At 41.3% G+C, this 18,885-nt stretch overlaps 1 protein-coding gene across 3 annotated transcripts in view; it reads left to right on the top strand.

Moving 5' to 3' along the window:
• The window catches only part of KCNQ1 (potassium voltage-gated channel subfamily Q member 1), a 363,211-nt gene that overhangs the window by 240,131 nt on the left and 104,195 nt on the right, over positions 1–18,885 (top strand). For all 3 annotated transcript variants that reach the window (XM_027786627.2, XM_055814328.1, XM_055814329.1), the window contains 4 exons: positions 6,543–6,618; positions 13,537–13,631; positions 14,329–14,375; positions 15,151–15,212. In XM_027786627.2, coding sequence (XP_027642428.2) covers positions 6,543–6,618; positions 13,537–13,631; positions 14,329–14,375; positions 15,151–15,212 — 280 coding nt within the window. The remainder of the gene's footprint in view (positions 1–6,542; positions 6,619–13,536; positions 13,632–14,328; positions 14,376–15,150; positions 15,213–18,885) is intronic.

Raw genomic sequence — 18,885 nt, 5'->3', positions numbered from 1 at the left:
TCTGTAGAGAAAAGAGGTTTGCTATAAGTACATGAAGGATTTCTGAGTTAAGCCCATGACTTTTCAGAAGGGAGACATGGAAGCTGCTATAAAATAAAATGCAAATCCATTAAAAGATGACTGGATTTAAAATTACATATTTTAAATGAAAAAGACGACCAACCACAGCTAGCTGGGAGAATATATGGTCAGGGGAGGAACTTACAAATGTTAATTCAGCTGAAGCTAATTCCCCTTGGGCTATGTTCACATTCAGTAAATAATAACCGAGATGTTTACTGGCTGAAGGTTCACCAAAAGAGTAAATTTGACATTCCTTTTACAGAGTACTCTTGCTGAGCAATTTTTTAATTTATAATCACTGAAACTCCAGGGGGAAGCCAGCCCCTGCATTCCCCTATGTGGGGAAGAGAAATTACATTATGAGTCACATGCATTTAAGTCAAAGCAGCTCGTATTTCTAAAATTAAACACTCAAAACATACTCTTCTACAGAAATTATTAATCAAATGTCTTCATAGAAATCATTTGCTGCTGACATTGAATTATTCAGTGCTTAGATGAGCAAATGCATTTGGTGAAATCTTACCTGGTCACAACCAATTTGCAAACATATATCAAGTTCAGTAGACTTAGGTCTTTTGCAACCAGATTACTTGTTCACCAACAATTACTAGAATACCTTTGACTGCTAAGACCAAAGAAGTTTTCAAAATCTAGTTTATCTACTATTTGTGATTATCCTTCTCCTATGTGTATCTGTTATTTTTGCATTCCTATTGCATTTAAACCTGTGAAGACCCTGGAGGTGAGGACTGTGGGGGGTAGCTGATCTCATTCCATCTGTCTTGTCACTGGTTTCTAACTTCACTTTCACAAATGGATGGGAATTCTAAAGGGCAAGGTCTAGTAAAGAATATTTGTCCATTAAAAATAAACACATTCATACATTGAAAATGTTTCGGGAGCATTTATGTAAACGCTAAGCCTGGCTGAAGCCCATTTCATAAAGCTTCAGTTTTGGAACTGGTTTGCTCTTCAAGTGTCATCATGCTTTTCTAACGCTTCTGGGCAGCTTTTACTGGTTTGTGCTTACGATGTTTTTTGTGAATCATTTATGGGCCAGGGTATATTTTGAGAGGCCCTGACAAATATATCATAATGATGGCAAACAACAGTTTCCAAGCTCTAGCAACAAAGGAGAGGAAAAGCTGGGTAGCTCACATTATCTGAAATAGCCAGCGATTCTGATTTTTGTCCTTGGCTGCGGCGATTGAGCGTTTCCTATCACAGCACACCCACTGAGGCAGCCCAATCCCTTCTGCCTTACTGCATTGAAAATTTTGCCCGGTACGAAAAGACTCCTGTCCCCTATAATGGTCAGGGAATGACAGGACATGTGAAAAAACAAGAATAACTTTGAGCCACAGCATATTCTATAGCAAGAGCCCCTGGAGGACTAACTCCAAAAGCAGGATGCCAACGATGAAAGATTTCATTAGACTTAAATGCTCTAATGAAATGGCTTAATGTAGTTACTCTAAATCTCACCCACCAGACTCTGTGACAAGGAACGCTTTTCTGTGCCTGAATGGAAAAAATATTTCAGTTGACATGCACAACATATTATTAAAATCTGATGTGTTAAAGATAAAGTTCAAGTCTAAATAATGATTAGTGCCAAAAACTTCAGGCCAACCGACTTAAGCCTTCTTTCTTAATACTTCAGCTCTGTCCTGAGTCAGAAATTTAAGATGACTGCAGAGAATTTAAATATGTTTGAAAACCGAGCTTGACTTGAAATCAGTGTTAGGTTTACTGAGAAATGGGCATTTTGTAAAAGATATTATAAATCTGTGGTGCTCTCCTACTGAGCTTTCATTCTTGCTAAACTCATTCTGACTAGACAGTGCTGACCTTTTAACTCCAATAATAGCAGTGTCAGTGTACGTTGGGAGGTCTGCGCCAGACGTTATGGTCCTGATAATAAAATGTTCTACATATGAACAAAAAAGCAAGTGTTACAAATTGGAAATTAGCACCACCTTTCCTCTGTCTTGTTGCTTTAATATTTCTGTTAACACTAAACCAATATTTAGAACACCTTCCTGAGATGAAAAGGGGACAAGCTTCTAATGTCATTACTAAGGATTTGGCATAAAACTCAGCAGCTTTGTAAGGACGATAAAAATATTTCTAATTAGTAATTGCTTTTCCTTTCTTGTTCTTTAATGAAAAACTGTGTGTTTTGGAATAGGAATTAATCTTGTAAAACTTCATTAAAAAAAGAAAAAAAACTTTTCTTGAAACAAGAACAACCAAATTATGCAACTGCTTACTTCCTTTTCTGTTAAGCTGCTTGGGTTTTGTGACCAAAACTTTTAGTCTTAGTCCCAGAAAGTGTTCTGGGGTGGCCCTGCGGGTCCCAGTGCAGGAGGGAGGCAGGTGGGTGCTGGCTGAAGCCACTGACATTCCCTGTGGCTGTCGGCAAGGGCAGGACTGGGGAATGAGCCACATCTTGGGAAGCCTATGGAGGTCTTGGCCGGCTGTGTTGTGAAAAATGACTAATATAGCAGTCAAATGTGTGAATGGCTCCATGACAAGAGTTTGGGGCATTTTTGAACATATAACAACTTTACTACCAAATGGGAACATCTGTAAAATTACCTGAATCTCTTCAGCATGCTTGTTTTTCAAATTAGGTGACATTCCAGTCCAGGTTTCTGATGGACTAATGAGGAGATCAGGTTTCCTCCAAATGACTTGTTGTAGGTTAAGTGTTCTAACAACAAAAGGAGGAAGGAAAAACTAATTCTTTCTAGACATTTTATTCTGTCAGGCTTTCTTTTGTAACGTGGGTGCTCAATCCATTGTTATTTTGTTGCTGGGGGGGCTATTTATATCCCCATTTCTTACACTTTGAGGTGTGCCCACATCTGCAAAAGGTTACTTTTTCAGTGTGCAAACAGCACAAACCTAGTTTATACCTACAAATGATGTAGGCTTGTATGAATCTATTGACCCTTTTACCACTGGGATGGTTTTCTGTTACTGAGGAGTTTTGAAATCCTCCTTCAGCTTTCTGGATCGTTCCTGTGGGTTCTGACAATGTTACCGCTTTCCTGGTGGCTTCAGGACCTAATAAAATGAGATTAAGTAGTAAGTGCTGTGTTCAAGATGATCTCCATGTCCTTCTTATATTGAGAAAGAAAATTGATGGTAGCCAGTGAAAACTACTGCCAATTTTTCTTTGGAAGGGCACAGGCTGGGATGTTGTCTCGTATTGGAAGCAGTAATCTTTAGCTTGATTTTACGGGCAGCAAACTACTTTGGTTTCTTTGTGAAGGTGACACACTGATGGTTACTGGTATCATCAAACGGTGACTGGCAAGTCCCTTGGGATGTTGGGTATCATGAGATCAGTGGGTATGGTGGCGGTGAGGCTTGAAGCTTGACAAATGCTCCAGAGAGGAAGATAGCTCCGCTGACCCAAGGGCAAAGCCCTTTCCTGCTGACCCTGCTGCTGATGCGCTTCCCAAACAAGCTTTCTCCCAAAATCAGGCAAAGCTAAACATGGAAAAAATGGGGGATTCCACTTGCAGGAAAGCTTGGCTCCCACGGCTCTGCTGAAGTGGGTGGGCTCTCTGGAGCATCCCAGTAGTCCCCAGAAACCCCTTCCCAGGGACTGGGGGGGGTCACTGTCATCGGAGGGCCCCTCGGCATGGCAGCACCCTCCACAGGGCATCCTCTGCTCGCCGTGGGGTGCACACACAGCACCAGGGTGTGGCTGCTCTGTGAGCGATGCTGATGCCATGGCCTGCCACTCGCCTCAAAAAAACGAATACCAGTATTGAAAAAACCCTGGCTCTGGGGACGGTAAAGCACAGACTGGTTCTCTGGCGTGCGAGCATGCAGTACATCCCCAGAGGCTGCAGGCAGCCATTCTGCAACCAGGATTCAGCGATGGCACGAGTGGCTGAACAAACAAACAGCGCCAGTTAATATTTAAGCTCTCAATTTGCTGAAGTGTTTGTTACCCGTTTGCGAAAGAGATCAAACAACCATGAATCATAACCTTGGCTACTAATTAAATCCTTTATTCCCTTCCCTCATCGCAGAAGCATTTAATCTGGGGGGATCGGGAAAGACTGTTGTGCAGAATTAGATTTTACAGCATAAGCAAAAACAAGCTTACTGTGAGGTTTCCTACTGGAGCTGGAAATGGAAAGGAATAAAACGAGAATATTAACTTTCCCTCCTGGCATGGAAGTTTGTGTTAGCACTGAACAACAATTGATGTAAAATAGCTGCACTGGAAAATCATTTTGGTGGTATAGTTTTATTTCACTGAATGGCAAATATCAACTTTATGATCCGGCTGTCTTGCTTGTAGGTGAGACTCGTCACCTAGATAGAGAATGAGGGATTTGGTGTGCTTTGCTAGTGACCGTCTGCCCCAAAGGAAAATATTTTACTCAGAAATAATGGACTGTGAAGAACACCCCAGGGGAAATGAGGCATAAACTGAAATATTACAAGCAGTTTTATTGCAATTGAGATTTATTTATATTCATCATAAGGTGTCTTTGTGTGTGTTTATGTATGGGATGTATAGCTGCATGACAGTTACGCATTCACACCTTTGATATTTAATAGCAAATTAAGTAGTGTTTATCTTTTTGGCTCCCATCCCTGTGAAGCACAACTGAGAAACCCCAAACACTTTATTTCCTTTGGTCTTTGGGGACATCGTGCTGGTCCCCAGCAGCAGAGTGATGCAGCAGGGGCTCACAGAACAGGGATGCCATGAAGGAGCATTACGCTTCACTCTGCTCACCGGGACTCTATCCAAACAGGCAGCCATCCCGGGTAGGAGGGGCAAATTTCCATTTTTATGACCTGAGCCATGATGTTGCAGCCAGATCTGTGGAGGCAGGGACCTGGAGAGGGTTTCTTGGAGAAGCCCCGTAAGGTGTGAGGGGGGAAGGGCCCCCAACACAGCCCCAGCACAGGCTGGCAGGTACAGCGGCACGGTCGCTCCGTGTGGAAGAACTGTGCTGAAAAGCTGTGCCTTAGTTTGAAAAGCAGCCATATTTTACACTATCTCTGGAGAAAGTAATCTGTTCTGTCATGGCTAAATGGGAAGCATTTCTGTAGCAAAGGGAGCCACCCGAGAGGCAGCATGGCAGCATCCACAGGTAGAAAACGAGAGCTTCTTGGGGGCTGTTCCTGGCTCTGCAGAAAGCTCTTTTCCCACAAAAACGTCACCTCAGTACACTTGCCATGCTCTTCAGGGGCCAGACATCCACCAGAACTTCTGTTTGCTGGAGGAAATTTGTCCTGACACTAAATGCTCACTAAGTTCCAGGCTGCACTTGACGGAAGAGGTTTGGGTGATACCATACTGCGTCCTGCCAAAGACCCAAACTTGTACAGAACTTAGATGTGACTTTCCCATCCCATAGAGTCTGAAGGCTGTCAGGTTCAGTACAAACAGCGCTAATATGCCAGTCTATCAGTAATACTAATAATGATTCTATAAAGATAAAACATGTGGAATACCTAACTCTGCTTTTACTGCTGCTTTCCCAAAGCCATCACTAGCTGTCAGTTTGGGATGAGAGTTACACGTACCAGATATAAAAAGGAAATAAAGGTTGTGCAAGAATGTCATTCAAATGCACCCTGATAAGACTAACAGAATGGAGAAGTGGAATAAATAAACTTGATATTTTAATGTTAAGAAGAAAACTACATCATTTTTGCAAGCTTTGAAAAATCTAAGCCCTTAATGAACTCTTTAAAAAATAATGTCAGGTACTATGAAAATCTCTTATTTTAAAGTACAAAGAGCAAATTTTTACTTTTAAATTTCTGTTTTCAGTTCATATGCATGTGCATAAAGAGGGGCATATATTTGTTTAAAGACCTTTCAGATTATTTTGTCTTTATGTACATTTTGGGATACGTGTATATGTAGATGTTGCATCCAGCTACCACAAGATCATTTGGATGGTTTAGCAGTGAATGACTCAAAAATCCTTAGAGGTGGGGTTTTTTTAATAATTTTTGGAAAAAAAAATTATGTAAGTGAAGAAACATATTCTACAGGACTTGGAGGTGGGGAAATAAAATACTCAGAAAACCCACAAGACAACCAAAAGCTGCATTTCTAGAGTGACCGGGTATAAAAGTTGTGCATGGCTGAATATGCGGAAACTTGATAGCTTTTTTTTTTTATCCTGTGGAAATGAAACTGGGAAAGGTGAGTGGAGGTTTGCTTCCACATAGGAATAGGTTACACGGACACCTCTTTTTACTGTGAAACTTATGCAAACCTAGCATAGGTCAGATAAAATCCTGCATTTTTATAGCTGCCTTGGATGGTGGGGAAGGTCAGCATCACAAAGGTGTGTTGTGCTCCCGCAGCTCCTTACACTGCACGGTGTTGCGTTGGGGAAGCCTTTGCTGCAGGCTGTTACAGTTATTGTCTGGATGGAGATGCCCTTTCGCCCCGCTCACCTCCCTCACTTTTCCCACAGGCTGCGAGAACACCACCGTGCTGCAATTAAGGTGATTCGTAGGATGCAGTATTTTGTGGCAAAGAAAAAATTTCAGGTGAGTTGTGAAGAGAAAGCCCTTTTCTGAAATAAACCCTTTTATTCTCCTGGTTCATTGTTTCTTTCAGAAGCTTAAGAGAGCCTGACACAATTCATTTCAGTAATGGTGAGCTAGACCCGCTGTTCTCCCCCTCCTTCAATAGGGCTGTTCAGCAGCAGGTTAGTCAACTGTGGATGCACTGGAAACAGGCTAAACTTCTGAAATGCAGCCTGAATTAAAATGTTATTTTCTGCTAATGGACTTGACCCTTAACCCTCTGTTATCGCTGTCTCTTTCTTGCAGTGCAAACATTCTCGTATGTCTCCATTAATTCTGAGCTATATGTTACTGTCATGCTGAGTCAGTAGGATTAGAGATTAAAATGCTACCTCAGCCTTGTTTCTGTCTCTTACGTGATGATAATGCAAGTCCTGATAAGAAGCCGGGCTGGAAATTTGCTAGCCTGTTCCAAGGTTTCTCCTTCCTTTTCCCTCCTCCCCCCTACATAGGTAGGAGACGTCCTTCCCAGTTTGTGGAATACTGGCTCTCTTTACTCCTCTAGCCCTCGCTGACACATTTCCTGTGTGCCGCTTCGCTGGATGTGATATTGTGATGCCGTAAGCATTTAACAGTTGCTAATTGACCCTGTTGCCTGCTCTGAATAAAAAAAAATCTGACTGCAAAATTTCTATGAATGAGTTTTCTAAATCCATTTCATTAACCCAGTAAAAACACTAGTCAACAGCCTTCAGCTTGATTTAAACCAGGTAAATACATATATATGTAAGAAATATATTACTTAAAGTTAATTAATAAGGGACAATCTCTAGACAACAGGCTTCACAACTGAAAATGCAAAGAAAGAGAAGGGCTTAGCTGCCCACAGCCGTTTTCATATATGACCTTACCACTACTACTTACAATAGACTAAAAAGCTTTCCCACCCTTGATCTAGCCCCCCCACACCAAAAGGGAGGGTGTCCTTTTTCCTTCTGATCTGGAGGGTGAAAAATTTAGGATCAAAAAGGTGTTGCTGATGATGACGGTGACTAGCCTTCCAAGAGATGATTGTTTCTCTTAGGTGATGCTTGCTGCTACTTCAAACCCATGATTCTGACTTCTTTTGAAATCTAGCAACACTGCCTGAATTCTTTAGTGACTTTCTCCTTTGAATCTTTTTATTTTTACTAAAATTCATGAGCTAATTTATGGCTAACGTTGCCTGAGCTTTTCAGGAATCAGTTCCAGTTATGTATCATATATTGGGACTGTCAGCATTGAAGTAGCAATCTCCCATGTCTGGGATTTTCTTGGAGAGAGCGCTTTCAGAAAGATTCTGCTGGCACATTTCACCTGTTTTTATTAGACTAAAATTAAGAAAGGCGCAGTGTCTGGACTACTTGAAAATAGTTTTAATAGTCATTTTGTTGAGAAGCTCCTAATGCTTGCTGGCAGCACGCATAACTTGGCGAGGGAGTTGGCCCATTCCAGTGATGTGCCTACTGCTGCTCTGTGAAAAACTGCCCAAGTACGGCCAGTTCCATTAAACTGTAATTTATTCTCATTCTAAAATCTGATTGTGATCCTTTGCTCCATGGTAATTACTGAATCATTACTCTCATAAATTTAGATCATAAAATATTTGCCACGGTATTAACTAAACTGCTTAGAAAAAAGAAATCTGCACACAAGATACCTACCTCCCACGTGGTATTTGTCAAAACCAGATTTGGAAAACGCCTGAATGCTGTGTGCAACATTATCCACCTGGCAAATAAACGGAAGTCCCCTGCGGCAGGTGATTTGATAGAAGCTGGAAAAGCATTTGACTGAATAGAATGGGACTATTCAGTTCGTACTTAAAACTTGTTTGTACTCGGTATCCCAGTTGCTAATCTGGCTTCTCGGTTGTACTCTCACTTTCGCATCTGCCAAAGGCCAGGTCCTGGCCATCTACAACATCCCCACAGGGCTGTCCCTCACCCCGCTCTCGCAGCCTGCCCTCCCCAGGCCACCCGTGCTGGCCGCTCCCGCAGAGCTGCCAGGGTCAGTCAGGCTGGGGTGGGACATGTCTCCAGTCACTCCCACGTCCCACAAGTGACAGATGGCCGCTGCTGTCAGCAGCGGAGTCTCCCAGTAGGAACACAGCGGGGATATCTGATCCTTCTCCGTAATTTCTGTACGCAAGGTTATGACCGAGTTTAAAAATTTGGAAAGCACCAAAGGTACGGTTTTCAAAAGCACCTAAGTAACTTAATGCACAAAGTCACCTTGAAATTCAAGCCACAAGGTGCTTTTGAAATTCTCTCCCATAATTAAGAGATAACCGCTGTCATTATTCTTTCCTCAAAAGTATGTTGTAAATCTGCTTTGTTCTATTGTACTCACATAAAATAGTCATAAGAAATTAAAACGTTTAAATGTGTGCCAAGTAATGACTACACAGTTTCTAATAACCAGTCCAATGCAATATCTGAAATTAAGGTAAAGCAGAAGATGCATTTTTTAAATGTGTCCTTCAGCATTTAAGAGGTCTGCATAGCTGTTTCACGGTAGCTATTTGCCTTTTAAGCTTTTTGTGTTGATGTGAAATGTATCTTCCTTAAAGAAAATTTAGATATTTTTTTTCTATAACTATTGGGGAAAAACTCCAAATTTCAGCTGAAATCCATTGGACTATTCATGCTTAAAATTAGCTGGAACACCAAGTAAGGCCAGCACTTAAAAGGACTATTTTTTAGAGATGCCTCTGAAGCATTTTATTATTATTATTTTTTTTCAGAGGGGAAGTAGGAAGAAGGAGAGGAAGAGGAAAATTTTGCAAAATAGGTCCCAGCATGAACCCAGCATGGTTCTTAAACTATACCAGCTGTTTGCAGGATACACCTGTTCGCCTAAATTTGCCTAGATACATTTCTTTAAGAGCTCAACTAATAACAGAGGGTGATGGCACAAGGACAAAAGTCAGTTAGAAAGCAGAACCTTCCTGTTTAAAAAAAAATAAATAAAATAAATAAAGAGAAGCTAAACATGGATACAAAGAAATTTCAAAGGACATGAAAAGCAGTTCTTTGTGAAGCATCACACTTGGGCGTTATTTCCTCTTTAAAGGAAGGGGAGAAATTTATGCTCTGTTTTAAAGTCCAGGTTTGAATATAGTCCATAAGAACCCAGCATAATATTATAAAGAATTAATACCCTTTTCATGGATGTGTTTATGCTCTTGTGAAGTCTGTAGAACTGTTTCAAATTGAAAAGATCACATTCTGCTAGTAGTCAACACAAGTACTATGCATCACTTAAGGTGAGTGGCCCACAGTTAAGGAAGGATTCTGTAGATTATAGGAAAAACAGTACTTCAAAATTAATGGGTTTTCTAGGCTTTGATCACCCCACCCACCAAAAATGAATTTCATATAGTAGTTATAATTCAGATGTCTTTGGGACAGTCTAACCTTCCAACTGAGTTTCAGGAAGAGAATCACTGTACTTGGTTATTCCATTAGCTGGATTCATGAGTAAATAATCTTTGTCTTCCAACTAGGAAAGTTTCTAAAATTCTTGAGACTTACACACATGGATACAACTGTGATATACATCACGGATCCAGAGACCAGGGATTTGGTCTGAGTCCCTATTGTCATTTTGAATACTTTTTTTTTCCTCTTTCCATGTAAATTCTTCCTGTTGAGTAAATCAGTTTCCTTCTACAATACGTTTTTAACTTGTGCTATGTTTTTCACTATGGCAAATATTCTATACATAGCATAAACTAAAAATACAGGCTGCAGTTCCACTGGTGACGTGAGTAAACTGTTGCCTGGTTTGTTACATTTCACCTGAAAGTCTTGCATTTATAGTCTTATAATTCATCATTTTATGTAATTCATTTGTCATGGTATGAATCACGAATTGTTTGTGTAATCTTTTCTAATCTCTGTACTGGGCTATACCAAACAATGTGGTTCAGTGTCCTGCGCTTCAAAGGGTGTTCTACCCATTTTATTTGACTGTTACCTGGTTACATTTCCCAGAAATTCCCCTTGCACGGGTTCCCCCCTCCCGGGGCTGCCTGCCTGCGCTGGCAGTTCCTGGGGAACAGCAGCAACCATGGGGAATGGTTAATGTTTGGCGTTGGTGTCTGTGCCTTTTGCAAACTTTCGTATACAATGGAGGAAATTTTAACTCATTTAAGAAGATCTTTGCCATGACTATTGCTTAATTAGCAGAGGGACAAAGGTCAAGAAGAGAAGTTAAGGAAAGCTGTGGGGCTGGCTTCTACTTTTGTTCCTTCAATACTCATCTGTTGCGTGCTGCAGGTTCTTTTCCTTTTATAAAAATTAACTTCTTATCAACATCAAGACTATTTTCTCTTGAAAGATTGGCTTTCAATATGAAGTAATTACGAAATAATCAGTACTGATTATTAAATACCTTGTCCTACTCAGAAATTAAGCTTAATTCATAAATTCTATTTACTCCAGGTTTTCAGTTCTTGTTTTAAAGTGGAAGCAGCAGCCCACTAAATGAAAAGCAGGCAGGGACATGTCTGCTCTTTCCACTGTCAGACACCTGCATCAGAGCACGAACACGGCAGGAGCAAGCTGCATCTTTATTCCTACTGAACAGTTTTTCTGAACCTGGAGTTTTCAAGCTGATCTTGCAGATTTCTCTCTTCCTTATTTATGGTACAAAAATAATCCCAGCATTCTCTTTTTTTTAAATATCATTGTCTTTATAATTCCAGCCCATGGAAAAACTTAGGGGTTTATGCCATTATTCAATCACATTTCTTTCTTTGTGGATGTTAGTTGTGATTTACATGTGTGTAAGCAGCCAGGGTGCCTGGGAATTCTCCTGTGTGCTCTTTGGTTAAATTGACGCAATTCCCATTCCTGTTCAGCCTTCCGCTGGAGAACATCTTACATTCACCCCACGTTTGCAGTTGGCTTTGGGGAATCTGGCAGACTGAAATACAGTTTCTTTGATGAAGTGATATTATTAATGACTCCTAAAAGGTGGGAGCTACCTCCCGGACAGGTGCAGGGGACTGCATGAAGGTGCCACAGCCTGGTTTTTATATTGTATCCCGCTTTCCTTTGGCTGAAAAAAGAAAGTATTTGTGGCATGGAATTGAGGAAAACCTGCAGCATGTGAAATAAGATTAAGCAGTGCAGAGATATCTCCTGCTTTTGCAGTACAGGTGACAAAATGCTTTTGAGACCTCAAATGTGGTATAGAATCTGCTATGTTGGAAGCTGCCACTGTAAACTCTTTTCCTTGTTCTCAAAAGACACAAGAAAGGAAAAGTGGTAACTTGATGTTACCAAGGGTTTTACCAGACCTTGAACATGACCTACATAGTATCTATAGACAGCATAGTGAATGAGTTAGAAATATAAAATCATAGAATGATTTGGGTTGGAAGGGACCTTTAAAGACCATCTAGCCCAACCCCCTGCAATGAGCAGGGACATCTTCAGCTAGATCAGGTTGCTCAGAGCCCCGTCCAACCTGACCTCTGATGTTTCCAGGGGTGGGGCATCTACCACATCTCAGGGCAACCTGCGCCGGTGTCTCACCACCCTCATCATAGAACATTTCTTCCTTACATCTCATCTGAATCTACCCTCTGTCGGTTTAAAACCATCACCCCTTGTCCTGTCACTACAGATCCTGCTAAAAAGCCTGTCCTCTTCCTTCTTGTAACCGCCTTCAACTACTGGAAGCTGTTGTAAGGTCTCTCTGGAGCCTTCTCTTCTCCAGGCTGAACCACCCCAACCTTTTCAGCCAGTCTCCATAGCAGAGGAGCTCCAGCCCTCTGAGTATCTCTGTGCCCTCCTCTGGCCCTGCTCCAGCAGGTCCATGCCTGCCCTGTGCTGGGGACCCCAGAGCTGGATGCAGTACTGCAGGGGGGGGTCTCGCCAGTACGGAGTAGAGGTGCAGGAGCACCCCTCTCAGCCTGCTGCCATATCATTTATTGTTACTGTGTTGTTTGGCTGAGTCCCTTAGCATCTTTAAGTAAAAGATTTCTACCAAATCATAAGTTGAGGTGTTCCTGTGCAGTGTAATGTGGGACACTTGCACCCCACTCCTCTCTCCATTATTGTCAGAGCTTCGCTGCTGCCTCTCATATGCGGCTCTGGCACTGGTCGGACTCTAGTTTCTAGTTGTAGGATTTAGATATTTTTAATTTGTCATTGTGCTTTGACAAGTTCATTCATTTGCATTCCAGTTAGTTTTGCATTTTATTGGTTAAAATTATGGTTGTCATCTCTCTCTTTAATACTGCCCAGAAGTATTTTCCTTACCAACCGGTCAGACCACGGCTTTCCCATGTGTGATGTGCAAACGGCAGGCACGGGGCTTTCTTCCTTGTCACTCCTTGCACCAATATTTTCCCAGTATTTCCCAGTAGATTTGAAAGCTCAGCTCATCATTCTTGCAGGGGAGCTCAGTCACGCACCTTCAGGCAGGACTGCTTTGACCCTCCCATGGGAAAGGCTGTGCGCGGAGCCCCAGCTGTCTCGCTTCTGGCTGAGAGCAACGGCTTCCACAGGTGAAACACCTCTTCACTGGTCGGCGACCGAGGACCGTGAACCTTATTTCAGAAGAAAATACACTGACCACAAACTTCTGAGCAAAGTGCCAGATTGGCGCTTTGGCCACAAGTTCTTTCAGCCTCAAGTTCAGTGGATAATCTCTTGAAAGGCAGGTAGACCTGCACAGTAACAAGAAGGTGGATGAAATCAGAACTGCCATAATTATTCCACAAAAAATGTGTTATTGTGGCAACAATTAAAATACCTCCAATGTTTAGACAGTGTTATAAAAGGAGTTAAAATAATTTACTGTTTATTCTTGAAAAAGAATCTACATTACCATAGACCATTCCTTGTGGCTTAAAGGCGTGGTGCTTGATTTTTTGTTTTACAGCAAGCCAGAAAGCCCTATGATGTCCGAGATGTTATTGAGCAGTATTCTCAGGGTCACCTCAACCTTATGGTGCGAATCAAGGAGTTACAGAGGAGGTATGTCAATGAAGTTCAGTCTCTGTATCCATAAACACCAGCACAATGATATTTGTAAATAAGTCAGTGACCGAGGGGATCAAAAACTACAGGGTTACCGTACTGGTAGGGTTTTGCCGTACTGGTAGGGCTTTGCCAAGTTACAGGATGTAGAATGGTATTGCAGTAAAGTTTTGTTTTCATGTAGGAAGGAAAAGGCAAATGGCTTAAAAATTTGATGACTAGGACTTAAAATTTTCATTATACTTATGTGTATGGCCTCAGTCCCTGCTAGCTTTGACCGTAAGCAGCTGTATTATACTCACAGAGTGAAATGCTGCTGCCTGCTCCGGTAGAGTTGCAGTGACGAGCAAGCTGAGAGGTGGCAGGTAGAGGCAACAATCAAGCTGGAGAAGAACAGGGAAAAGGGGAAAAACTGCTCTTCATGCCCATCACAAAGGAAAAGTGATGGGCATGATTAAACTTCACACTGGTTAAAGAAGCTAAAGACCAATCTAGGTTTAATCCTATTTTGGTATTTTTTTAATTTCAAGTTATATTTAGCCCAAAGCAACTGCTTCCCTTGCAGTACAAACCAGAACTCTCTGAACTTCACTTTTCTTGTTTGTGAGGAGGCCTCCCCGCTGCAGCTAGGGAAAGTGAAGATGCTGGTTCAAGCTGATGATAAGAACTTAAATTGATTCTTTCTCTTTTATAGGTTGGACCAATCCATAGGGAAGCCATCTCTTTTTATCTCTGTCTCAGGTGCGTTAATAGGAAGGATGTGTCTGAAGTTAGTTGTATGAAGATAAAATTAATGGAAAACACTTGTTAAAATACTTTTTATTTTGTTGCCAAATTTTTAAACAATGCTGACTAGTTGTGGTCTGAAGTTTAGGCATCCATGATAATATTTAGTCATCAACACCTTCAAAGTAGGGTTGTTCTTATTTAGATATTTAAAGCACCTACTTTCACTGAAGTTCTCAAAATGTTGGCTCTGATCTCTCCGAGATACACCACATTTTCAGTAAAATGGTGTGCTCTGATTACAACGTTCCTGTGAAATCAGTAATATTCACACAGAGCTTCAAAAGCTTTGAAAAGAAACTGGAAAAGGAGCACAAATTACTAAGTTTGTTTGTGACAAGTTCGGCTAATGAACACTCTGTTAATGTCATCTTGAAACTCATGTTTCTATATAGTTTATAGGGGGGAAAACGACAAAAAGTTACCAAATGCGTTGTTCAGGCTGGCTGTAGAGGCAATTAAAACATTAACTACATTAGGAATGGTTTTGTCCTCCCAGGTTAAAGCACAATACTAAGGTTGGAAGTGCCTTAAACCTAAGGGCTATTAAAAGCCATGGTGGGGGCTAACACTATAAAAAGAAACAAAAAGCTACTTTTAAGGAATAGAATTATGGCAAAGGTGTTCAGTTACGCTATGTTGGTGGGCTGGTTAAACACACCCTGTTGTGGCTCGCTGCTATTTTTTTATACTACCGTATATTAATTTGAAAATGTTTGTTGTTCCACAGAAAAAAGCAAAGATCGAGGGAATAACACGGTTGGTGCTCGGCTAAACAGAGTGGAGGACAAGGTAAGCCTCAGTTAGGCTGGTGAGCAAGGACGTGGTCTGTGATCGAACAGTGCTTGTTTCATAGGATGTGGGGTGAAACTCAGCTTAAAATAGAGTTGAATGCTTGACTTTTCCAGGTGTCGGAGTGTAATTTTTGTGACAGATTGCATTTTTGATTCATTCTTGTCATTCTAACAGAATAAGAAAAAAACAGACTTAATTGATTTCAGTGTCTTTTGGGACTCACTTGAGGTTTGATTTTTAATTGTATATATTACACATGTCTCAATGCTCTACTTCTTTCCTCCACCATAGATAAAAGGCTCTGTTCCCTTAATACCTCGGTATGTTATGGTCCCTAAGATTTCCCTTTGATCATTGCTCTGTTGTTTATATAAGTCCACCTACAATTCCTTAGAGGGAGCGATAGCAAACCTTGCTCTGTCCTGGTTTTCATTCCTTATGACAAATGGAGTTTCTCCTTTCAAGTGACGTGAAGCCAGAAAAAAAAAATCAGGCTTGTTCTAGAATCAAAAATTAACAGTTTAAGTGCTTTGTAACCCTTTATTTCAATGCTGGCTGTGCTTGAAGATAGATGACAGGTAGAGGCTATGTCATTGTTAAGAAATAGAGGTTTGCCTCTGTTGGTATTAAGGAAGGACAGGAAGAGTTAAGGAAAGGTTTGAATCCTTCACTGATGTCCTATAATGTGAAAGAATTTCTGTACCTTAGGATTGTTTCACTTGTGTATCTAAACTGTTCATTTGGTATTAAGGGGTGAAAATTTTTCTTGAGGGAAGGAGCTTTTAGAGTGTTTCTTCCACAACTGGAAGTATGTGATAAGCCCATGAAGGATTTGTTCTGAAGAAATATCCAGCAAATACTCAGCAAACCGGGAGAGGAGTGAGCAGCACATCCCAAGGGATGCTGGTGAAGCACCTGCCCCGTGTTGATTCACCTGTGGCATGTCTGTTCCTTACACCTTACATACTTAAGATAGAACGATAGTAATCAAACTGTTCTTCAATCTGTTGGAAGTAAACGGCTTTTTAGAGGGAACGGGTGCTTTTTGGTATGTGGGGTAGCACGCAGAAAGGGTGAAGCAGGAGGCAGGTGGGTGCCCTGCGCTTTGCTGGAAGCAGCAGCACTGTGCAGTACCCACCCAGCCATACGTATACATGGAAGCCCTTTCCAGAACGTTTGGATTACATTTATTTATTTTCTCTCTGTAATGTCAACTGAAAGTGTGGAACACTAGAAAATGTCTTGTGGCTTGTGACAAAGAGCAATGACTTTTCAGTTTGGACAAATAATTCTCAAATGACAGCTAAAACAGCTTCTCAGAGCTATTTGTAAACTCTCCAGCAAGCCTGGGAAAGCTTTGGTGCTGTACTGGCTCAGAGATAAGCCGTTTTGGGGTTATTAATTACCCTTTTTACATCCTTACAAATAAGTACACCGTGAATTTATAGTGACTGTTGTTTTATGTCTTGTAATGGGACTGTAAAACACTCCCTGTTTAATTTTAGTATAGCTGGGTTAAATTTTAGCCTTGTTTTAAGTACAGACCCGTTTTTCTTTGCAGTTGCATGAGGTCATCTGTGGTTTCAGAGTTGTATGTTATCTGCTGTATACAGCTAGTCCTATCTGCAGGAATTTTATCTGAAAGTAGCTGAAAGGCTAAAAATAGAGAATTTCGGTTGGACTCAGCAAGCAGTGGTATACATGACAACAACTGGCAACACTGAAATCACATTTTTTCTGCAGCTGCAGATGGTGGCCAAAGCTAGTTTGGGGGGGGGGGGGGGTGTTGCCCTCGGAGATCGGGCTTCTCTTTTCCATAAAGTACACAGTGCACGCTGTGCTTTCAACCTACAGTTAAAGCCTTCCTGAGCTGAGCACTGTATAAAGGATGTCTATATTAGCTGGTTTTTAAGGTGACTACATATTTCAAACAGTTACATCCCGTTTGGTTTGTGAATTAGTTTTGAATCTTGGGACTTCTGAAGGAGAGACTTTCAGTGCTGCAGGCTAGTGTTAGCATCTAACCACTTTCTGCGCATTTGAAAAATCTCCTTTAAGGCATTTTAAAATGAGCCGTAGCCTTCTGAGATTATTTGGACACTCCTGCTACAGCAAGAAATTACACGGCACTTCCCAAGCCACAAGAATAAGCTGAGTTCCATTGGGTCTTTCTCAATGACTGTTCACATGCCCCTTGCAGCAGGAGGCTGATGTACAGAAGTCTGTGTTAAAGCAGAAAGAGGAGAAACCCTGAACTTTCATTTTTTTAAACTTTAGGGTGCTTCTGCTTATGGTCAGCACAGGGTCTGGTACTTGCACATCAGTGGGGCAGAATCCAGTTTTATGTGTATTCCTATAGGCTTTTGTGGAGGTGGATTTTTAACTCGAGAAGCATTTACAAATGAAGATAGTTCTGTCTTCAAGAGTATTTAGCAGTGTTTCTGGGAAATCATGTCACTCTTGCAAAGTTTTTGTACTTGTGGCACAAGCAAACATACTCTGGAGGCATGTGTATGGCTGTCAGCACAGAGAGGGTAGCATGTGAGAGGGACATTTGAAAAATAGAATGCTTAGAGTCAAACAGCAGTGTAGTAGCAGGAATTATGATACTTTATGGCACAAATCTGAATTTCCGAGTATTAAAATCAGCAAAAAATTGTCTTTTCTTCTTTTAAATTTAGGAACATGTTCATTTGAGGGAGAGAGGCCCGTAAAGTCTGATCATCTTGTGTGCTGAGTGAAACTTTGACCTTGTAATATATACAGTTTGTGATAATATAACCAAAGATTGTTTCCTAATGTGTGAAAGCGAGGGGCATGAATCACACTTGCAGGAACCTTCCTACAGATTCCTCCCCATAGAATTTTGTAATTTTGGCAAGCAACTGAAAAGGGGGTTTTGCAACTAATGTAACAAGAAACTGCACAACCTTTGTAAGAGAAACCATAATCCAACCTATAATGGCAGCATGTCTTGACTGTGCCATTATTCTTGCTTATGAAGGTGAGGGCAGCAAATACTGTGCCCTTCTGGTTTCCATCGGGGTGTGCCCGGCAGCTCCATGCAGAACAAGCCCGCAGTGCCCTCAAGAACTTCTGGAGGCTATACCTCCTCTTTTCACCACTTTAATTTTAGCTTGGCCATAAATGACTGCACTGTTACCTTTTTAGAATAAATTAATCTGTCATTTTTCAACCTTTTGCCGACTGTTAATTTTGATGTAACTGGCACAGCTTGCACTTTTCAGGTGATCAGCCAGGCTTACTGCTTGGCAACCCTAAGATAATTTGGCCTTAAATATGGGTACTGCACAAAATCATCTAGAGTACACAGCAAGGGCTAAAGCTGGCAGCCCCTGGCCTCTCGACAGGCTGTTGTGTCTCCATGGCATACAGCCCCCGATGTCAGGAGGTCCTACCTGTGCACCTCCCAGAGCAGAGTAACAGAACCTAAATTTCCAATAAAATGTTACAAACCATTCTGAGCAGTAAACGTTATGCTCTGTTCTCTGCTAAGTTCTTTTAAGAATAGGACTTAACCTTCTGCAATCATTTGGATGCTTTAAAATTTGCCTTTTAAGAATAGTTACAGCAATCCAAAGCAATTTTCTAGGTGTCCTTTCTGTATACTCAGAACTCTTCCTGTAGCCGACAGTAAGGACAGTATTAA

Source organism: Falco peregrinus, chromosome 9, assembly GCF_023634155.1.
Source record: "Falco peregrinus isolate bFalPer1 chromosome 9, bFalPer1.pri, whole genome shotgun sequence".
In the NCBI taxonomy this organism is placed as follows: domain Eukaryota; kingdom Metazoa; phylum Chordata; class Aves; order Falconiformes; family Falconidae; genus Falco; species Falco peregrinus.
The sequence above is the reverse complement of the archived record's forward strand: the minus strand, read 5'-3'. Positions and strand labels throughout refer to the sequence as shown.